Here is a 22,949-nt window from a genome sequence, read left to right as displayed (position 1 = left end):
TCTTCATTTGAATCACAGTTAGACTGTCTATTGTGGTAAAGGTTGTGAATGCTCCCCATGGGATGTATGTTATGGAGAAAGTATGAGGTGTACGTTGACCTTTAGAGGATGTGTGTGAGGTGTGTGTGGATCTTGGAGGGCGAGAACGAGATCCGCTGTCTACATCCGGCTACAGCATGGGTGTGGGAGACAGCGTGGGCGTGTTGTTTCTGTGGTTACTTGTAGTGTGGAAAGGTGTTATGTCATCAGAAATTTGCCAAAATAGAAATGTAATAATATTCTAAATGTAATATTTGTATGATTCTAGCGGCTGTAGGTGACGGGTTTGTATGGTGGGTCAGCTGTCTGGTTCTGGTTCTGATTTCTCCTGAAGTGTTGTGACTAAATCTAGATGGTACACATTGTGTGAATGTCACACAATCATATTGGGTTCTATTCCCCTGGGTACTATTTTTGAGTGTTACCCAGACTTCAGGGTAACACCTTCAGGGGGAGGCAGTGGCCGTCTCCCTGTGTGCATCACACACGCACGCACGCACGCACGCACAATCTCTGTAGCAAGATGCATCATTCACCCAAGTTTCGTCAAAATTGGGCCAATCTGTGTAATTTTGTAAATGCCGCATCTGTATGGCAAGACGCATCATTCACTCAAGTTTCATCAAAATTCTCAGAGTGGTGTCGGAGACGAAGCGTGTGACATACAAACATAATTTGGTTACGATTTTAGGCTACGAACGGTCAGAGACCGATCCATAATCCCCTCCCTGATTTCATTGTGGGGGACAAATATGTATCGGTCATTGCTGCAAAATTATTAAAAGGCACTTTGCTGATAGAAGCTCTATACAAATGCATTATAATTATTATTATTAGACAATGGGACCCTAGACTATTGTCTACTTTGCCTATGCTTGGGCCGTCCTTGATTGTGGATCAATAAAAATATCTCATCTCTCATTATCAAAGTGTTTTTTACATCAGTTTGAACAGATTTGTATAACTGGTAAACTATTTGTTTGTTCCTCTATCATACTGTTTCCCACCTTATTTATGTTCATTGCTATAGTGTTCATGTGTACGTTAATTGAGGAGTATATGACTTTATGGATAAACCATTATTACTCAGTATTAACAGTATTAACAGTATTTCTGATGATATTTTATTCACAGCAAGAGCTGCATTTGTTGGCATGCCATGGCTTGTTTCTCCAGTAAGACCAGTAAACAGGAAATGTGTCAAGAAAGTTGATCTTATAAAAATGTATCATTAGTGGGCTTGCTTCAGGAAGTCAAACTATTGTTATTGTTCATACTTATTCTTCTTTTTATTCTACTTATGATTTTTCGTTATGCTACTCCTCCTACAGCTTTTAAGCTATTCACACCAATCCAACTTTAAAATGTGCAGAGAGGACTAACTTGAGATGCTAGGCCTTGGCATGCCAACAAGTCTAACTATTGTTATTGTTCATACTTATTAATGGGTATGTTTCAGCAAGTCCAACTATTGTTATTGCTCAGACTTATTCTGATTCCAATTCTTCAGATATTCACACCAATCAAACTTTATATTTTTCAAACTCATTATACTTACATTTATATTTTTCAAACTCATTATACTTTTTACACAATTCAGGTTTTTCTAACTCAAAAACCATCTTTTAACATGGTAGTATGTTGATTTAGGCCAACATTCTGAGAGCCCCTTTGTTACTGCAACTGCTATGGAACTTTCACAACTCTTGAATAAAAACAACAGGAGGCCTGCAGAACACATTCTTAGAATGATTCAGAATCAGAATCAGAATAATTTTATTTAGCCAAGTATATTTGCCCATACAGGAAATTGACTTGGTGAGGTTGGTGCATGGGACATAAAAAACAATAGCAAATATTGACAAGAAATTTACAAAATAGCATAATATTAACAAAATAGAAATAACAAATTTACAAATTTACAAAAATAGAACAATAAAACAAGAAAAAAAATAACTCAACGGTCTGTTTTAACATTACTCTGTAACATGAACAACTCCAGACAGTGCTATATTAACACTACCTTATGACAATTAACACAAACTCTGCACATTTAACACCCATGATTTTGCTGTGTATCCACTCCACTGAACTACCCCTGACTCATCCTACCTAACATATATCTATCTAACATTCTATCTATGACCTTCTAACATACAATCTATCTAACATTCTATCTTTCCAACCTTATATCTATCTAACCTTTCAACTACCTGGCCATCATCCTTTCACCAGTCACTACTGGTCTACCCCACTGAAATCACTCTTAGCACTTAAACAACCAACTCTAGATTGTATGATTTATATAATATTTAAACATATTTGATATCTAAATAAATTAGTAAAAAGATTTCCATACTGAACTAATTGTACAAAGAATGCATCGTCTTGGGGTTAAAGTTACCGTTTTCTAAATATTTAAATGACAAAGAAAGTTGACATTGTCAGTCAGAGTAATTTAGAAGGCAAAATCTTAAACTACTTAACAACACCAATGAACTCAAATCGGGAAAGAACAACAAAATACTGCAACTTCCACAAGGTTTGTTGACTCTGATTTATTCATTATTTCTCCTCTCTCTTTGTTCTCTAATGGATGCTGTTAGTTTCCAATACCAAGGTAGATAACCAATTTTAGGACTTGAAAATGTGTTTCAAACAGGCTAATTAATCAAAATGCTCAACCAAAGTACCACTTGTAAAGGTTGTGAACAACACTGTATCCTTTGTCTCTAGCCATGTAATCACAGGCATAACAGATAGGTTGGATGAACTCATTATGCAGTGTCAAGAGGTGAGGCTTGGCTTTGAGGAACTTTCTCCACAGGAAGTAGTGCATGTACATCTCATTGTTCTTGTCCAAGTGGAGGAGGAAGTCAGCCAGTGCCTTAGCATCAGGAAAGTCATCTATGTGAATAAATGAATTGGCTGGGATGAACTCCTCATAGTTTTGTCTTGGTGGGCCTAGTACTACTGGTACAGTTCCTGCTACAAGTGGTCCATTCACCTTTTCTGTAATATAGTCTCTGTGGATTGAATTCTCAAATGCAAGGTAGAATTTACAGCTAGCGATGGTTGAGTAATAGTCCTCATAACTCAAAGCAGTGCCTCCAAAGGCAGCACCAAAGACATGTACCGGTATATGCTCGGCCAACTCTTTGTAATACCTTGCTCTCTTTGCTGTACCAGTTATAGGATTATTGTTACTCACAATCCAACAAACTAATTTATCTTTCTCAGGCAAGACAAACTCACTATCCATCTCTGTCTTCACAGCTGTCAACTCATTTCGCACTGTGATGTCGGCATCTCGTCTATAGCTCAAAGTCAGATTGAACAGATTTTCTAGGCCTGGTATTTTATCTGTATTAGTTGGTGATTCAACATGAAACCAGATCCATTTCTGAAAAGGGGGTCGTGGAGACCGGGGCAGGTTTTGTAAATTTGCATCGATATCTCTGTGAAAGATAATGACTCCGTCTGTTTTGTTGTACAGGGATCTATCATCTGTCAACAAACAACTATTGATGTTGAACAATGTACTGCAGTCCTTAATGTCAAACCTTCGTCCCAGTGGCCAAAACCACAGCAACACAATCGGCTTCTCTGGCTCATTTTCCGGTTCTATAGACAGCAATCTGGATGGACATAGTGTAGATGTTGGATCAAAGTAATTTAAACATAATATCAATGAGCACACCACAAGAGCTGCTATTAAGGATAGAAGAACGTTTCTGTTGGAAGTCGTTGTTGACATCTTTTGCCCTGTAAATAGACAGAGAAAATATGACTTTTTCTGTGAAAAACTGAAATCAGATATTGGGGACACAAAATAAATGTTGTTAAACTTTTATTTTACAGCCATATTAATGGTGCAATCTGTAATGCAAACAACAACAAAACTGGCTCCCTGCTACTATTTTGGTAAATAGATGAGGGATGGGGCTGGAGAAATGTAACCACTCTCAATTTCATAGACAGAGCTATGGATACTAAAGACTGACCATCCATGAGATCAAAATTATAGTTTAAACTATGTTTTGAAGTTATACAGTGGTTGTTAACAATTGCACTGCTTACAATTTCGGTTTTGATGGGGTAAGAAAGTTGAGAAGTTCATGAGGCATTTATAAGTTATATTCTTCAAGAATTAATGACTATATATAAATAATTTGAAAGTCCAAACATTGATGTACCAATTACAGATTGCTCTCTTAACACTGGTATCTATCTGTTAATTAAAGTGAAATGTATTGGTAATCATTTATACTTTCTGGTAATTATTTGAAATTATTCAACAAAATTGGTAGCTTCTTGATAACAATTGCCACTTTCTAGTCTCAGTAATGATTATGTAATTACTCTGTTACAATGTTGTTAGTAGGTTAGTTTGGAACTGTAATAAAAGGTTAAATAAAATAAAAGGTTACCAAAATGATGGATCTAGAAGACATTAAGTAATACAGTATTGCTTGCATGAAGACAAGGACAATGTGTTATGACATGCCTTCAGGATAAAAGTAGCCTAATTTACTGACCAAACTTCTCTCTTTACACTTTTTATAGTAAGAGTTACCCACACTAGATGAAAATGCCATTATATGATATAAAAAGACAAAACAAAAAGGCTATTTGCAAATACCTGTGAGAAGTTCTGTATCAACAGCTCAGAGGAAGTTTCAATAAAAAGCACTGTCAGCGAGCGCGTGCGCGAACGCGTGTTTTTCTGTACCACACCTGTGTACAATGTGTACTATGATCCCTGTAAAAAATGCAGCCTATCCTTAGTAGTAATAAAATACTCTTAAATGGAAGGATATTTCTGCAGGGATCATAGTGGAAAGTCACTGGAGACACCCAAAAAGCGCGCAGCGCTGTAACACTGACATGATAATGCAGATATTTGGCTGTTAAACTTGATCCCACAGTAATAAAAATGTCTCGTGTTCATTATTTCGCATTCACTATCATCACAGAAACGGAGACCGTTCAGTTATATTGGTGACTGGTCACGTTAGCCACGTCACTTGTACCAGTACACATGTCTCGAATATCAAATACAAATATAAACATTTTAAAATGAGCTTCGTTGTCATAGTATGCTTTGATTATGATGCATTCACTTTGCCAGTGTATTCCAATCTCAATTTGAATTAAAAAAAAATATATCAATGTTTTTGAAGATGAGTTAAATCAATCATTCATGAGTAAACTGATACACAATATGAATGAATTTCAAACATGTTCAATGAGTCTAAAATAATGTAAGAATATCTAAGAATATCTAATGTCATGTTCACATTAGACATGATTCTACTCCAAAGGTTGGGGGAAACTATCGCTTAGGAGAGAATCATAATTTAAAGAATATACATTGATCTGATTAGTTCATCTTTTTGATGTGATCTGCTGGCAGAGGAACAACCAAAGCAACTTGTAGAGTAACGGGAGAACTGAATCTCTCAAATTATTCTGTAGTTGCCAACTGTGCTTCCTGGTATTAAAGGCAGATTATGTTACATTTGAATGAACAATCATTTTGACTTTGTGTGAAGTTCCAGCCTTCCCTGTATGTGTCTTTAGTTGTTTCTCTCTGCTGTTAGATCACATTCAAAAGTTTATTTAATGAAAACAATGTAGTCTATATTGGGTAAAGTACAGAGACGTAGCCTATATTTTGCGGAGTGATACACATTCGATAGAAGTCAGATATAAGATTATTTTTGGGGGATTTGATTTAGCGAATTAGCAGATACCAATGTTCACATTAGCCATGAAGCTAATACATAATCAATAAGGATATACAAAAACCGTGGTGCTGCAGGGACCGTGTACTTACCGTTAGTTGCTTATTGGCTCATTAACACAGTAGTGAGACCACGGAAAACGCCTTGTTTGTCGCCGGAAGCTTGCGAATGAGTTAAACTATAGCGAGAAACGACTCTGTTCCTCATTGGTGGAGTCAAATAACGGAAAACCAATGTTACATTCGTATAGAGAGCCGAAGTCATCTGTGTTCTCTGAGCTCCAATAGAGGAACTCCGCCCACCCGGTGACTGTCAAAGATCGACCGCGTTTGACCCCACTGTGTACCAATCTTCCGCTGTAGATTGAAGACCCATCTCTTCAGGCTACATCTGGCTACAACGGTCCCTCCTAAAGACCTCTTCACCCCCACTACCCCCCTGTACAACTTTTTCTCCTGTTAAAAAAAATAATCTTCTTCTAGCATTGTGACTGCCAATGGCCCCTGGTCTGAGCGTGGATTACTTTATTTTATGATGAGTGATGGATAGATGATTCACTTGCTTCTGGTCCTCTTTTTTAGTAGATTTAATTTATAAATCTGAGCCTCAATTTAACATATCTAAATATGAACTTTACATCTTAAATCTGTGTTTAGAAATACATATTTAAGAAAAAACATTAAATATTTAAATTATATCAAAATATTTTATTCTAAAATAAATATTATAAAAAATGTAATGCATCTGTAATGCAAAATAAATATTTCAGATAATATATTTAATTTAAATCTTAAATCTGGATAAAAGAAACAAATATTTAGCTCATAGACAAATTAAAGACAAATTAAATCTGGGGATATAAAATGAACTATTTAATTTAAATCTAAATCTGAGATTTACAGAGATTTAATTGATTATATCCAACAAATATATATGCTAATGAACCCCACCCACCCAATGGGTGTGTTCTGGTTTAGTGATCAGACAAGGCAGTCTAAACAGGTGGCTGTTGGCTTTTGTGTGAGATTGGGCCGCTCCGCTATGGCTGTTGTCATTGCCTGGGAATGGCATAAGGTTAAGGGTCCATTGGAATTCTGTCTAAAATAAATTCTCAAATTCTTGTCTGCACTCTGGTTGTCTGCACTCTGGTTCCAATGTAAAATCAAGTAATTCAAGTAATTTTTACCATTGTGAATATCAAATGTGAGTAATTATAACACATAGGCTAACAATTTCTCAACATTATGTAAAGTGCCCATCACATTGGTACCATAACTCGGACGGGTCTTTCTGTGGAAGGGGAGGTTAAAGAGGTGATTTGGAATCCCGCTCTAGTGATGAGGTAGCCCTGCCTGAAACTTGTAAACTCAAGTGTGACCCTTTGACCTTGAAGATATCTTCTTGACCTAATCATAGACACGGTCTTCCACATTAATATCATTCCTTATTTCGTACCATGCATTACAATGAGCCCGTCCTCCATACAGACTATGTTGGGACAATTTCACTTTGCTGTGAATCCAATATTGCCGCTATAATTATCTTAAATGTCTCCATCTGAATACAGGTTGCTTTTGTGAGTTCAAGAAGTCTCATTTCCTGAAATATTTGTTATGAGGTTCTTGTGACAATTGTTAATTTAAAAAAAATTCAGTCTATTGATATGGCCAGATTATTACCCTTCTTGCTTCGTGCAGGTCGAACAATTATATTAATAAAGTCACGTTCATGACGTGTCAGTGTAGGCTTATGTCCCCCCCCCCTCCCCCCAAGGCAGTTTGATATAAAAATTAAAAAAAACATCAGCCTGCGTTGTCTCCCGAAATCTTCTTGCCCATAGATTCTAAGTGACAGGATTAATACTGTAACGACCCTGTGTAAGGCCAGTTAGCAGTTCCGCCACGCGAAATATCTGCTCTTATATATAAAAAATAAAAATAAAGCAGGGAGCCCTTGATGTAAGAAAGTAAAGAACATTGACAAATTCTGTGTTTAAGGAATATTTTACTTGGTGTAATCAGATTCAAGATTCAAGATTCTTTATTTGTCAAGTGCATACAAGTATACAGTGAAATGCAAAAGTGACAGTGCCACAGAGTAGTGCAACAGTAAGTGTGATTGTTCTTATCACACCTAACTTGATCACTCATCATCACTGGGTGTGGTGAAACCCAGTTCCAAATGGTTGGCCTGATAAGGCTGTTTCCCAACAATGACTATCAAAGGTAAGGTAAAAGGTAGGTAAATACAAAGCGACCAAGCGGGTGGGATGATCAATAAGTGCAACTGTCATAGCCAGTGGCAAGATCGTCAATCCACCAAGGTAGAGTGTTGCATAACTCGGCTCTTTTAAGCCTTGTCCCTGAGATGTGATGATGTTTGCATACATGTTAATCATATGTCCATCACCTGTTCGACTTAAAGTGTCCCGCTGAACTAACGTAAACTAAATGTATGTGTACATTCTGCAGCTCATGACGTATGAACGTTCTTAGCGTATTGATGATATATACTTATGATATATATACTTGATTATGATAATATGATTAACACATGCCTAACGAGCTAAGAACAACAGCCTCATCATCACACAGAATATAAGATTGTTTTATTACATTGTTTGTAAACAATGTATTTGTAAACAAACAATGTACATTATATTATAATTATAATGTTGCTAAATAATATGTTTACAACAATAATTTCAAGCTCATGCTAGTTGGACTGTTGGTTCTCATCCAGAGCTCTGTCTACAATTTTGTGAGTGTTCACATTTCCCCAGGTTTACATTTACATTCATGGCATTTAGCAGACGTCTTTTTAAAATATATTTTATTAGCAGGAGAGAACTTGTACAGGGGGGTAGCAGGGGAGAAGAGGTCTCAGGTTGGGGTTAGGGTTAGTATAGGGGGGGTAGTGAGGGTGAAGCGATCTTTAGGAGGGACTGTTAAGATGTAAGGTTAAAATCTCAAACTTTAAGCAAATAACCAAAAGCACACCGCCTTGACTACTGCAACGCACTCTTGACTACTGCAACCGCCTCCGCCATCAGACCTCTGCAGCTCATCCAGAACGCTGCCGCTTGTCTGGTGTTCAACCTCCCCAAATTCTCCTGTCACGCCCCTCCTCCGCACCCTCCACTGACATCTCAACCTTTAATAAAATAACAAAGGGACGCATCTAAGTATCAGGTGTCTACCTTCACCATCTGACAAGCCAGCCAAACCAGTCAGGTTGGAATTTCATCACAGCCCATACAATCATCTATCTATATTTGACCATTGTTGTCTTGTCAGAGACTTGTTCTCACTTTGATATGTCCACAAAACAGTCCTTTAAGTCTTCATGCTTTTCAGCTCAGTTCCTGTTGGTTGTGTTAATATCCTTCACTAAAATGTTCAACTTAAATTAGCTAACTCTATGCAAATTGTCTTCCTTTGCTTCTGTTTTCGCCCTGTTGGCTGTGCCTGTACAGGAAGTAACATATTATGCCTGGCTCCTCCCAATGCCCTATCAGGAAGAGTGCTATAAGGGCTGTAGCTTCTTGTTTCTTAGTCCTTCTGACTCACCATCTTTCTCTCCTTGAACTGATGAATGCTAGATACACACTGAAACAGTTTACATAGACCGATGCACACGTATCCCACATGTATGTGTGTGTGTGTGAATGACATGATGAAGGAAGCATCAGCTCTGAATACATCATTGACAGGAAGCACTTCCTTTTCTGGTGAGAATCTATCTTTCTCTCTTTTATCATGACTATAACCTTAATCTTATTGTTGCCTTGACTTGAAGTATGCTATATATTTAAAAAAAATAACACATGATGATACTAGTGTTACTTGATTGACTTATACTTACTGTAAGTACACCCAAACCACTTTTGAGAAACAAAACTCACTCACTGTTAACTATTAACTTTAACACAATCCTGAGATGGGGCTGTGTGCTGTATGAAAATGAAAGACAGCATCTTCTGGCTTTTATGACTCCTTTACTTTTTTTAACAGCCAGCAGAGCCAATAACAATATAGCAGTAAAGCAGCATAGTAAAACAGTCCTAAACGTTGGGTTGAGCAGAGTGGACGGTAATGGTTTTCTCCTTTGTTCTATGACTCATTCTGAAGCAGTATGCTAATTCTTACATCTCAATTCCCCTAACTGTGTGTTAACATTTGGACAGTGAAGCATTTGACCTCTTTTGGCTCCATAGTCCAAAGGTTTGGAACAAACAATTAATATCAGCTTACATATGATGGTAAGGGTTAGAATCTAAAGGTATGAGTATTTCACTATGTTTATGAGTATAGGGTATTTATATATATAAGTATTGCTATCACCATTTAGAAACGATAACATATATGCCATTTCGCTGACGCTTTTATCCAAAGCGACTTACATTGCAGTCAGTGCATACATTTTAGTATATATGGTCGGCAGGAATCAAACCCACAACCTAAGTATTGTTAACGCCATGCTCTACCAACTGAGCCACAGAGGACCACAGAGGTCCACAACCAACACTTGTTATACATAGTCCCCCTGTTTCAGGGCACCACTGTTACTTTATCATTATCACTGAGTGTGATAACCAGTTCCAAATAAAACAATTAACTTTGACAGTTCCTGTTACACTTCCTCTGAAGTGCAACAGGATGTTTTTGTTTACATTTGGTATCAATTTGAGTGTGAGAATTATAATGATGGTATGTTTTTATTCCTTCTTATGCAGGGCCATTCCTTAGAATGCTGTCGGGTGCCAGTTCTGGAGTTGTACGTGTCATCCTGACAGTGCTTCTTGGTGTGGGAGGATTTGTGACACTGTTTTTCATGTACTATAAATCATCTCCATCTGTGAACTGCTCTCCCCTGCCTGCTCACAATGCGCAGTACACAATTCCCTTGACCAAGCCCATCATGTTGCTGTGGTTTTGGCCTGAAAATTACAAGTTTGATTTGGGGGATTGTAAGACTTTCTTCAACATTGATGGCTGCCTCCTGACAGATGACAGGTCCCTGTACAGCAAGTCAGATGCGGTGCTCATCTTTCAAAATGCCATCAAAAAGGATTTATCCAACCTGCCCACATCACCCCGACCACAATTCCAAAGGTGGATCTGGTTCCAACCCGAATCACCAACAAACACAACTAAAATACCTGGCATAGAGAACCTTTTCAATTTGACCCTAACCTACCGACAGGACGCAGATATCTCTGTACATTCGCAACTAACATCAAGGAAAGTCCCAGATGAGGACTTCGTGCTACCAAAGAAGGATAAATTAGTTTGTTGGATTGTGAGTAACAATGACCCAAAAAACAATACAGAGGATCGGTTTAACTATTACCGAGAACTTATCAAACACATTAAGGTAAATGTCTTTGGCAATGCCTTTGACAGTTTGTTGAAAGATGAGGATTATTTCTCAACCATCTCCAGTTGTAAATTCTACCTTGCCTTTGAAAGCTCAATTCATAGAGACTACATCACTGAAAAGTTGAATGGACCACTTGCAGTTGGAACCGTGCCAATAGTACTGGGCCCACCCAGACAGAACTATGAGGAGTTTGTCCCAGGGGATTCCTTCATCCATGTAAATGACTATCCTGATGCAAAAGCATTGGCTGAATTCATTCTACGATTGGACAAGGATGAGGAGGCATATATGCGTTACTTTCAGTGGCGCAAATACCTCTCAGCTAAGCCTCACCTAATTCTACAGAATCAAAAGTTCATCCAGGCCATTTGTTTTGGCTGTGATCACTTGGGCAGACACAATAGGTACAGGGTTATTAAGGATATTTACAAGTGGTATTTTGGTTAAAGAGTCACTAACGTATATCCTTGGTGAGTGTAAAGCCTGGTTCAGATACCACAGCTGACACAAGAAACAATGTTTTTTAACGGTTTTAGAATGCAGTTTTATCTGTCTAATTTCTTGGGGTCCATTAAGGGGGAAATAGTTGGGAATGCTTGGGATGCTTGTATTAGGTACAGGGTTATTAAGGATATTTACAAGTGGTATTTTGGTTAAAGAGTCACTAACGTATATCCATGGTGAGTGTAAAGCCTGGTTCAGATACCACAGCTGACACAAGAAACAATGTTTTTTAACGGTTTTAGAATGCAGTTTTATCTGTCTAATTTCTTGGGGTCCATTAAGGGGGAAATAGTTGGGAATGCTTGGGATGCTTGTATTTTGATGTTCTGCTTCTTATTCAACAATCAAATAATGCCTCGTGTATTGTAGACTTTGAATAAATAGATGTTGATCAAAAACCTGTTCTTCCCGCTGGACCACATAATGACGTACTTTTATTCTTCTCAGTATAACATACTCCACCTTGTAGCATTTGGGAAGATCAACAGGGACCCAAGCCACGCCCTGTCCTCTCAGTTATCGTCTTAGTATCCAGACCCAGGTTTGGTCTGCCAGAAAATATATTTGTCCATTTAACCATCAACAGTAATTGAGCACAGACTATGATGTCCATGATGCTGATTGGACAGTAAGCACATCCATAACTTCATTAGAGGTGGATGAGACTGCTTTCCTGGTTCTAGAGCGACCCCTGGTGGATCTTGACAATTACTGCGTCATGGGTGCTGTTTATCTGCATGAATGAATGTAATTTGCCTCATCATGCTTTATCTTCCCATTATCATAATGGTGCATCGAATGTGTGTTCCAGTGCTTCTGGGGTCTGATTTATTTTTGTTGTTCCTTGACCCCTAGTTACCATGTTTAAATGCAAAATAAAGTTTAACTTGTGTGCTCTTATTTTGAAGAAATCCTCCTTGACATGAATTTACACTGACCGGAAGTAGATGGGCGAAGTTCCACTTTTGGAGCTCAGAGAACCCGATGTAAACAGAATAGTGCCCCTGTGGTGTACTAGGACTGAGGGCCCTGAGTCTGCAGTACTGTAAGTGACCCATGCGTCCTTATTAAGGTTTAGGCCTAAATAAAATGTTCCTTGCAGACCGGTTTTGAGGAGGAAAATGTAAGGTTAGTTACTAGCTGTAAAACACTGTGATCTTATCCTTCCATTCGAATGATTCACGTCTAGTCAGAGGAAACCAAGAGCAATGAGATGTTGATCATAAGTAATCCAAACACTTGATAAGCAATACCTTTTTTAATTTCAGCTTTAAAATACTGCAAAGTGGCCATGATAAATCGGTAGTGTCACGGAATGAGATCCGTGATAAGAGATAATAGATCCGCTCTTTCGGTCCAAACAAAGCACTTTCTAAAATTCGATGTCGAGGTCGAGCACTGACCTTTACATACTATTTTCACTTTGTGTCTGTTTAAAGGGTATGCATATATTGCCGCTAATAGAAAACAGCATATTAAGGTTTTCCAATTTTCACTGTGGCCACGAGAATCTGCATAAAGTTGGCATCCTCCACACACTTACGCAGTGCAATGTAAACATTGGTCAGTGCAGCATTTTCTTATCTCTGAACAAATTCTGACCTGCGGGAGCAACAGTTCATGTCTAAATTAAAAATAAATTAATACGGAAATAATGCACTGACACAATGTTTGCGTTGTACTGCGGAAGTTTGTGGAGGATTCCATCTTTATGCACGTTCACCATTAAAAAAATAAATAAAAAGCAAAATACATATCTGTTCCTAGAAGAGCATTATCACTAGAGTATTACATGTATTTGAGGTAATGCTTTAAAATGTATAACACATTCTCGAGTTTGGTTAATAAAGAATTTATTTTTGCATTGCACTGATAACAACTTGTGATCACCCGTCTTAGACATTTGCATACAACTTTTAAAATATCATAAAGGATTAAAACAAAATAAATAAAACCACCAAAACGTCCCACATCAGGCCTACATAATGTGAAGTTAGACTAAAAAAGGCAGGACAATATTCAAGCCATATACTGCTTAATTTCATAATGTGGTTTGCATTGATAATCAGTGTTAAGTCATACCAAATCAATATCTTATCATGCTCATCAGACAAATCATGCTAAAACATTAATATGAATAGATCAATAAATACATCCAGTGCACAGATTTTAAACTTGTTATAACACTTTTAAACAACTTTCAACTGTCCACGCTGTTTGCAGGGTAGTGGTTTCAACGAGGAGGGTATAGGGAGCTCATGCAGGCTTTTAGGGAACTGCTCAGGTGGTAGCTGCTTAAGAATTGTTTGCATAGCGATGAGAAACAGTGGGGCCGGATTCTTTCCAACGAGGTAGTTGAATTTGTCCTCACCAAGGACTTTAGACCAGCAAGCGGGATCTTTTTCGAGGGCACTCTTCATTTTGAACCTAATCTCGGGCATGAACATTAACATATTCTCCAGACAGAGCTTTTTAGCTCCAATGTTTACCTTGGAATCCCAAAGTTGTTCTAGAATGACATCCAATGGCGTCATACCATTGTGATCCTCAGCATGTGGCAAGGCGCCGTTGCCTAATAAAAGAATAACTGCCTCGGAGCGCAAGAGTTCACAGGCCAGATGAAGTGGGGTTTTGCCATCCTCCATATGAAAACATCCACCTCGGTTCATATATGACCGCAGACTAGGCAATCGATGCGCTTCTTGCAATATGAGACCCAATATGTCCCGCCTGTCATACCTAACCGCCATGGCCAAATGCGGTGCCGAAGATGGACAGCAACAAAAACGCTCGCCGGGCATGGCCAATGCTTCATCAGTGTAATGACTAAGCAAGTACTGAGCATAGGCTTGATGGTCATGCACAATAGCATAGAGTAATGCTTCTGATGGAGTGTAGGATCTCTGGCTGGCATCCTCTTCCCAGTAAAAGGTCTCCATTGTCCGCATGTCCTCCAACATCCAAACGGGCTTTAGGTCCCGCACCGCCTGGTAGAAGAGAAAAGATAGGAATTTTCGTTGTTTGCATTTCTCAGTCGTTTGAAGTCCACCAGATTTGTTCGTAGTTGACGTAGACATAATGATCAGGAGCCCGATGTCTTGTGTGATTATTAGGCTGTCCCGTGTCCTTCACAGGCTCTATGGGCGTTCATGCATATACGCTGTAAAAAATCAAAAAGTCGCATATACTGTCCATGATATTAGGTCAAACACTATTGTTAAAAACAAAGATTCAAGCACACACACACGCACACACACACACACACACACACACACACACACACACACACACACACACACACACACACACACACACACGAATATACACACGCAAATATAGCCTACACACACACTCACACTCTCACACACAAGCTAGCCGTTTCCTAGACACTCGCCACCCAGACCCATACAGTACGACACGAGCAGTAAGGCAGCTGCTTGCGCGATTTCCCTCTGCAGTACAGTGCTACTACGCAGGCGCATGGAGAGAACATATTAACCTCGTAGTTTCTGAACAGAATAGTTTACATGTTGCATTACCATATAGAAGTGTTTTCATGTTGCCATTCAAGGCCCCCCTCACTGATGCTGTGAGTTGGGAGTCGAGGCCTTCGGTAACAATGAATCAAATTGAGAAAACATAATTATGTCCGAGCCACCCGACACATGACATCGGATACAATAACAGTGACGTCGGATCAGCTCGTGAAAGTTTGTCAAACATTTTCAACACTAACATTTAAGACCTCCTACGTAAATATTTGAAATTCCAATTAACATTGTTATATTGTGTAAAATGTTTGCCTACTTGGTTATGAAAATAATTAATCAGCCTGTACTTTTTAGGTTTTTGCTTTTTGGGCCAAATGTTTAATCTTTACTAAACGAAAGACTGACAGACAAAAACATCAGTGTAGATTTATAGGCCGTTTCTCGTAAGAAAACAGCTAAACTGCCTCTGACAAAACAAAACAAAACACATATCGAAATCCAACCTTAATAGTTTGAAAGTTATAAAGTGATTAATCAAACTTTGCACTGATCAATGATTTTTCTTCTTCAAGTTATTTATTGTGTATAGTGGGTCTATTGCACCAGAGAAATAATTGAGAGACTGTGTCTGTACTCTAATGGAATCCATGTGAGTCGGAGAGAGTATAGCGCCAAGCACAGGTGCCCCCTCAGAGGCTGTTTTTGACAGTCACTGAATTGGTCATTAGAGGAAAAGCAACAATATTTTCTCCTTTACTGGCTTGTGTTGTGTTACCAGTTGTCCAGTCTCTTGCCATCTATTTGTGCTAGGAACCCCCTCTTTACTTTCTCCTTTAACCCCTTTCAGCCCTATTAGTTGCCTGATCCTCTGAGGTTCCTTCATAATACTGCAACACAGCTATCAACAGTCATTACAATGGATAGCTTTGCTTTTGTGTTCAACCATATCTTCAACAAGTGCAGAGAGATGTGGTGTGACCCACCCAGGACTACATGAGCCTCACGACAGTGAAACCCTGCAGGTTTGTTGTGTTAGTTGCACATCCCATATTGTGCTAGATACCACTTAAGAGTTCAGTAAATATACGTAGTTGACTCAAGATAAACACCAAGAACTTTGACTCTCAATTTGACTAAGCTTGAACTCATCAGGTGCAAAAACAGAGAGTGCAAACACTGTTGTTCCAGCAGTCATTCTGTAGAGGGGCTTTTCACATGTCTGTGACAAACCAAGGTGTGGTACACATATAGATGAATTAACAAAAAATTAGTTAAACTAGGCTTCTTCTATAGGAACAGGTCAGGGAGGCCCCTAAACCCTAAATCATTATCAATCATATTAATATTATTAAATTCAGATATTATTAAATTGGAGTCAGATATAAGTTCATGTTAACGTGTGTCACTAGCTTTATGTGACCACTATTACAGAGCCTACTTTGTCAAGTCTGTAACCATTTGAATGTAATTTTGTGGAATATCTGTACAGCTTTATTATGCCACTGTACTTTTTGCCTGTCTTCACAAGTGTGACCCAAGCAAGCGACTACTAGTCTGGTGCCATTGTGAAAAACATGCTACTCTGTGGATTAAAAAATAAAAATTGGTAGTTATTCCTTAAGTGATATAAAACCATCCTACAAAAAAAAAAAAAAAAAAAAAAAACGTCTGCAACATGAAGCGAGTCATAAGGAAAATTGTTACATTGTCCGATGGTACACAGAGGCAGACGCAGTATATCGGTAAGGGATTTGTTCCCGTTTATTAGCACAGTCATTAATTTACTGGCTTTTCAGCCCGTCTCCAGTTGTGGCGAGTTTCCCGTCACTCTCCACTCTCTCTCTCCCGTGTCGCCGTTCCCAGCTCACCTCGCCTACTGAAATGGCAGAAGCACACACATCTTAAACATTCGCCGGCGAGACTTAATTCGCAGCAGGTGTGTAACAAAAGTCTCGCCGACACAACCCCGGCCACGGTCCTGTAGCTCCCTCTACAGGCCGAACGCTGCATGTCCCCCCACAATCACCCTTTCACCAGTCACTCCTGCTTCACTCAGTATTATCCATACTGATTAACCTCTTAATTGTTTTGATATTTCTATACCTCCCCTCTCATCTATCTATCCTCTCTTTCATCTATACATTCATCCATCCGATCAACCAACCTATCTCACTTTCTTTCAACTACCCAGAAAATCATCATCAACCCTGATAAAAGCTTTCTGATACCATTAAGCCTTTAAAACTATTATGTTTTTTGTAACTCCAAAAACTCTCATCCACTCAACCAACCAACTCTCTACCCACTCCACAGAAGTACCCCTAGCTCATCCTATCCATCCATCCATCCATCCATCCATCATTGGGGTCAGCTTCCATATGGGCTGTGGATGCACCAACTGCTTGGCCTTCAGACAGACCATATCAGGTATCCGCTGTATCTTTAACACAGGAGTAAGAGCCCCCTCTTTCAACATTACAAAAAGAGAGTTAATATAGCCATTACAGAATATATAGCCCTCTAGGCTGTGTAGATCTCATTTTCTGGAGTGGTGCTGTTCCTAAAAAGCTAATAAATCAGGTATTCTAACAATGTGTGGTGACAGTGATTGGTGGTTCAGTGATCAGGAATCATAGACTCATGGATAAGTAAATAGAATCATGGATGTTTTTTATTCATTTATTTTTTATTATGTTCAATGTATTCTTATTGTACAGTAAATCAATAATTTTGTTGTGTGAGGAAGAGCTTTGTTACAACTACTGAACATGACCCTGATGAAGACCAAATAGTTATTACATAAACCACAGTGAGGCACTATTGTACTGTGTAGGCTTTGGTTTCTCAGACTCTTCGCAGTATATGCATGTGAATTTGCTTTAAAGCTGTCTCATTTAAATTAAGAAATCTATTCCCAAGTACCTCATCTGTTTCTCATAATATCTGTCTTCCTCACCTTGTCCATGCCTCCCAAACCTTTTGAATTACATGGTTTGGGGCTTTGTGTCTTAATCTCTTTTTTTTGTTCAGTGAACATAGATTATTCCTTATCCCCACACATTTTGAAGTTTTGATTATGTAAAAGTGAAACATTTATTATTGGTCAACTTCAAACCAAATCACTATTTTACGTATTCCAATATTTATATAGACTTACAATCAATCCATTTAAATAGATCTCAATCGTAAGATCTCAATCGCTATGCTGAACATCAACTCACCACTGCTCAGTGAATGCATTATGGCTGAATAGAGGGCTTCAGCCAATGGGTTACATGGCCTCAGGGCCACCCCATAGTACACTCATTCATCCCCTTAGCATTCATGGTTTAGTCATCATGACAGCATCCCAGGGCACTTCCCTAATAACCCTGGCAGACAAGCCACACACACTGACCTGGTAACTAATGCACATATTTTTGAAGTCGTGATGGTGATCATAATTCGCTGTGGGAATAAGGAAGCACTTCTGGAATGTTTTAAAAGATTGTGGATGTTCACTCTGCCACTGGCAGTAGCAGACACATCCTTCTGTTAGCCCATGTGACTGCTCACTTTTGAACAGAATCACATCACAGGGCACAAGCAGGCGTAAAGTGTCTGCCAAGGAGCACTTTGACTGTACCCTCAAAAAGTGTATTAAAGAACAGTAATAAACCATGTTTACTGTGTCTGAAGATGTGAGTTACTTTCTTTCATTGATTATGTATCCAGCCGCTCCCTCTGTTGCTACTAATATAGGTCTCATGAACTCACAGGGAAATAAGTAAGTGGCCAGTGATTGAAAACTGACTAAGAAGAATTACATAAACTTCGGGGTAATAGATGCTAAGTAGTCTCACTAAGTCAGACTCTCCATGAGATTCTGGGTTCTAAGGTTAGATGCTGAGTAAATAGTGTTCATTCATTTAATTGCCATCAATGACATTGATTAGATACCGTAAATGAGTCATTAGTTACCTTCACCTGTGATTCCTGTCTCTTGTCAGTAACTCAGGGTCAGTGATTGGTTAAGCCGTTGGGCAGGTCCAAACGCAGGTGCATTGGCAATATGTGTCGGAGAGCTGTCTCAACTGCGCACAGGTGAGTGGTGTTGTGGTAATAGATGTGTTCACGACAATGAACAGGTCAAGTGCCATCAGTTGTGCTGAAAAATTCTGGCCTTGAACATAGCAAGACACATGTTCACACCATGTGACACACCACCTAGCACCACCACCCCTGCCAGCTCCCGCGTTGGTGCTAAGACAGGTATTTACGCCATTAAAATATAGCCTGTTGATTCAGTTGACTGGCATTTGGCTGGTGGTCAGCAACACATTCCAGCCGAGATCACATTCCGCTCATGTTCTGTAATGACCATGAAATTGCTCTGTTCTACTGTTCGCTCAGAACCTTCTGTATGTGCTTCTGTGCTGTTGCTTTGAAATTAAACGTGAATGCTGTGCATCTGCATGGGATCCTAATTGTTATGCAAAGCTGTTGTTTGATTCTTCTGCTAATTGATGCTGAATTGTCTCCTGCTGTTTGCTGATGCTGTGGGTTCATGATTTGTGTGGAGCTGGTGTGGGTGCCCCTGGGGATAGCTGAGAGCCATCTCTGCAGCGTCTCTGGGTGGATGTAGTGTGGAGTATTGGAGCTGTGGGCGGCCTGCCAGGCAAGCTGCGCCTACTGAGCCACACACATCTCTTCTCCACTCTCCTCCCCTCTCCTCCATCCCACCCATCATCACCCCTCCTCTCTCTCACTCAGTAAAAGAGCATCTCACCCCCCCCCCCCCCCCCCCACACACACACACACACACACACAAACACACCACAATGTCCCCCACAGAGTTCCCTACACACAACCCCTCAGTGACGACCGCTGGACAATGGCTGCACAGTGCACAGTACACTGCACAGCCAGTGAGGTGGTTAACAGGGTGGGCTGATACTGAGTACTGACTCGTTGATACATGGTGTGCTCTCATCTACACTCAGGCAATGAAAGATAGAAACAAAGATGGCTGGTTTCTCTTCTCCGCAGCTTGTGGAGAGTTGGGTTGAATGCAGATGCTGTTGTATTGTGTCTCAGTGGTCCCAGGCAGAGTGTGTGGACTTTGTAATGAAGATTCTGTGTTGTTTGATGTGCATTGTGTGGGCCACAGTCTCTCTCTTTTGTCACTGTGTTAGGGGATGAAATGTGGTGCAAGGCTGATTAAACAGAGAATACAAATGTGCCTCCACACTGGTGACCTTGGCAATGTGAAGATGCTGAAATACGGTTTCTATCAACAACGTAATCCCTTGATAATGTATTCTGGTAGCTCTCTGCGACATCAACAGATCATACAGAGACCATACAATAATTCTTAAGATTAAGATGAGTGCTTAAAAATACATGCACAAAGGCGTAATATGGCTGCTGTGCATTCTGTGCAGGGGTTTAACATACAAAGTGTGAAGCATAAAGTGTACAGTTGTCACTGGAATTGGAAAAATAAATAACTATGGTGCAGGAAGTCCCATCGTGCTCTCAGAGACTGAAGAAATTGTGCGTGCGCAACCCCTTCAATCTGTGACCACCTAAACCCCTCAGGTGAACCTCATTTATGCTAATTGGTGGTCTGACGTGACTGTTGAAGGTAGAGTAGCTGAGTAGGTCTGGAGTGGTGAAGAGAAATCCACAAGCTCCTGCTGCTTTAGACATATCAATTTACTCCTCGCCCCTGACCTTGAAAAACATCTTTGGCCAGATGCAGACATTAGGAGCCGCATTTCTGTAGGACTCAATACAATAACATTACAGACACTTGTAATCCGGCACAAGACACAAAACATGACTGTTTCAGAACATCTTGATTTTTATAGTTTTTGTAGCAAAAAACAATAGGTTTGACCACAGAAACATCTTCTACAACTCCAGGTGAGAAATGTACATGGTCACGCTGTAACAATACCGTGACGGACCTCTTTACCTTCGCTCACCGAAAATATGAAGACACTGTGTACAGCTTTCCCCATGATTCTCACTTAATTATTGTACAAAAAAGCCAAATATACAGTCAATGTACAGAAGCAGTCAATCCAAAATGTTACAAAGAGAGTCATTCAGACAACACAACGTGAGAAAAGACAGAGAGATAGTGTATTAGGTTCTTCATGGTCTCGAGCAAGTCCTCGGTAAACATGCATGTTGTACACGTTACAGAAAAGCCAACAATGTCGCTGAACCATTGAATGTAAACCTTTTGAGCTGTATGTGATCATCCAATGGGTTTGAGTAGATCCCAGCTCTACGGAATCAATTGTAGTTGATGTTGGGAACTTCATCAAGGGCTTTCTTGACACATTCACAATGAGATGCAGGAATTGGCAGCACTCTCAATTTATGCTGCTATCAAACAAACATTCAGGTTTGACAGCTCCCAAACACAAAGAGTATAGTAAGAATTCCCTGTACTATTTTGTCATGTCACAAAGAACTGAGGGTGGCATGGTGCCTGTTCTCCATGGCTGCCAGTCAGGTGAGATATCCAGTAGTGTATTGAGGGCTTTACATTACAGGGTGAACCCAAATCAGACTGTGCTAGCTCAGATATCTTCCTTTAGCACTGTTCTTACCAGCACTGTTATGGTGGATACGTAAGGAAGTCAGCCCAGTACAGCTCAGCTCGGTTCAGCTCTGTAATGCAAGTATGTATGTGTAAATATCAGGCCCTATTCTATTAGAATATTACAGTCCTGTTACTGTAATTGCAGATCAGTTCCTCTCCCCATGAACAAGCATGGTACAGTATTTGACTTTGAGGGACACATGTCCTTCTGTAACCAAGGGTTACTTCCCTGGTAAGGGGAAGGCAAGTAACATCAGACAAACAGCTCATGGTAAGATGCATTTTTACCTAAATGTGAAAATAGGCTGAACCATCCCTTTAAGAATTAATTATTTGTTTAATAGGCTATTTGGGCACATACTTGAAACTTGATATCGGCCAGGTATGGAATGAACCCTCAAATATACACTCTGTATATAAAGTAAATATATTCACATACAGTGTTTTCATTAAATCGTTTCATATATTTGTATGATTAATTACATCACATATATATATATATACACACACACACACACACACACACACACACCACATTCAATCAGAATGGGTTAACAAAAACATGGCTCTGTGGATATTAGAAATGAGGATGAATATATATTCTGTTTTTTATCATGTCAAAGTGTGTCAGAGCTCTTGTACAGAGGAGCAAACCAGTATTAGATAATGTGTTTGACCAGCAAAATAAAAATATAAAACTTTAAATTCATAATATATTTCAACTTCACTTGCAGCAGTAGTCCAGGAGCATGGCCTAACATCTCAGTACCAGAGTGTCAGAACCAAATGTCTGTCTGCTTTACGTTCCCTGTGCCGGAGCAACCTCCTTGAAACAACAGGCCTGCTGCCCATTTCTGTACAACTCTAGTCCACCATAGTTTGTGTTTGACCATAACTGTGCATCTCTGTGTCCCTACCCATGTATACGCACAAACAAACACAAAACAATCTCACTCCAAACATCGGCTCCGTCCACTGAGCGCGTTAGCTGAGTAGCCCATCTGGGCGTAGAGTGGCGTGGTTTGAACTTATCTGTCCCGACAATGGAGGTTCCACAGGATTAACATGAATGAATCTCATGCAGGAGGTGGAGGGAGTTATGCTCTCTCACCAGTGGGCCTATGACAACAGTGATCACTGACATCCATCTGGGCAGTGTTGGACTAGATGCCAATGGTGTCATCTCTC

The 22,949-nt window shown here is 39.5% G+C and overlaps 3 protein-coding genes across 3 annotated transcripts; 1 reads left to right on the top strand and 2 right to left on the bottom strand.

Moving 5' to 3' along the window:
• Window positions 1-1,828: 1,828 nt before the first annotated feature.
• LOC310817759 (4-galactosyl-N-acetylglucosaminide 3-alpha-L-fucosyltransferase 9-like) lies at window positions 1,829-5,907 on the bottom strand. The gene is made up of 2 exons (XM_083688459.1): window positions 5,879-5,907; window positions 1,829-3,804 (listed from the first exon to the last, which is right to left on the bottom strand). The coding sequence occupies exon 2, from the start codon at window positions 3,794-3,796 to the stop codon at window positions 2,720-2,722; it is 1,077 nt and encodes a 358-aa protein (XP_083544585.1). The 5' UTR covers window positions 3,797-3,804; window positions 5,879-5,907; the 3' UTR covers window positions 1,829-2,719.
• A 3,447-nt stretch (window positions 5,908-9,354) lies between these two features.
• On the top strand, window positions 9,355-12,572 carry LOC310817721 (4-galactosyl-N-acetylglucosaminide 3-alpha-L-fucosyltransferase 9-like). Its single transcript, XM_083688409.1, has 2 exons — window positions 9,355-9,516; window positions 10,522-12,572. Exons 1-2 carry the CDS (start codon window positions 9,417-9,419, stop codon window positions 11,613-11,615), a joined length of 1,194 nt encoding a protein of 397 aa, XP_083544535.1. The 5' UTR covers window positions 9,355-9,416; the 3' UTR covers window positions 11,616-12,572.
• An 825-nt stretch (window positions 12,573-13,397) lies between these two features.
• On the bottom strand, window positions 13,398-15,066 carry LOC310817825 (ankyrin repeat domain-containing protein 9). The gene has a single exon (XM_083688540.1). The coding sequence runs from the start codon at window positions 14,747-14,749 to the stop codon at window positions 13,862-13,864; it is 888 nt and encodes a 295-aa protein (XP_083544666.1). The 5' UTR covers window positions 14,750-15,066; the 3' UTR covers window positions 13,398-13,861.
• Between the last annotated feature and the right edge of the window lie 7,883 nt (window positions 15,067-22,949).

This window comes from Argentina silus (genome assembly GCF_951799395.1).
Source record: "Argentina silus genome assembly, chromosome: 17".
Classification (NCBI taxonomy): domain Eukaryota; kingdom Metazoa; phylum Chordata; class Actinopteri; order Argentiniformes; family Argentinidae; genus Argentina; species Argentina silus.
Note: the sequence above shows the minus strand (reverse complement) of the source record. Positions and strands in the feature narration are given on the sequence as shown.

Bases quoted from the DNA above. Each gene is read 5' to 3' on its own strand.
- LOC310817825 (XM_083688540.1), bottom strand. From the start codon at position 14,749: ATGTCTACGTCAACTACGAACAAATCTGGTGGACTTCAAACGACTGAG.
- LOC310817721 (XM_083688409.1), top strand. From the start codon at position 9,417: ATGCACACGTATCCCACATGTATGTGTGTGTGTGTGAATGACATGATG. The intron at 9,517-10,521 runs GTGAGAATCTAT...CTTCTTATGCAG, and splicing joins AGGAAGCACTTCCTTTTCTG to GGCCATTCCTTAGAATGCTG.
- LOC310817759 (XM_083688459.1), bottom strand. From the start codon at position 3,796: ATGTCAACAACGACTTCCAACAGAAACGTTCTTCTATCCTTAATAGCA.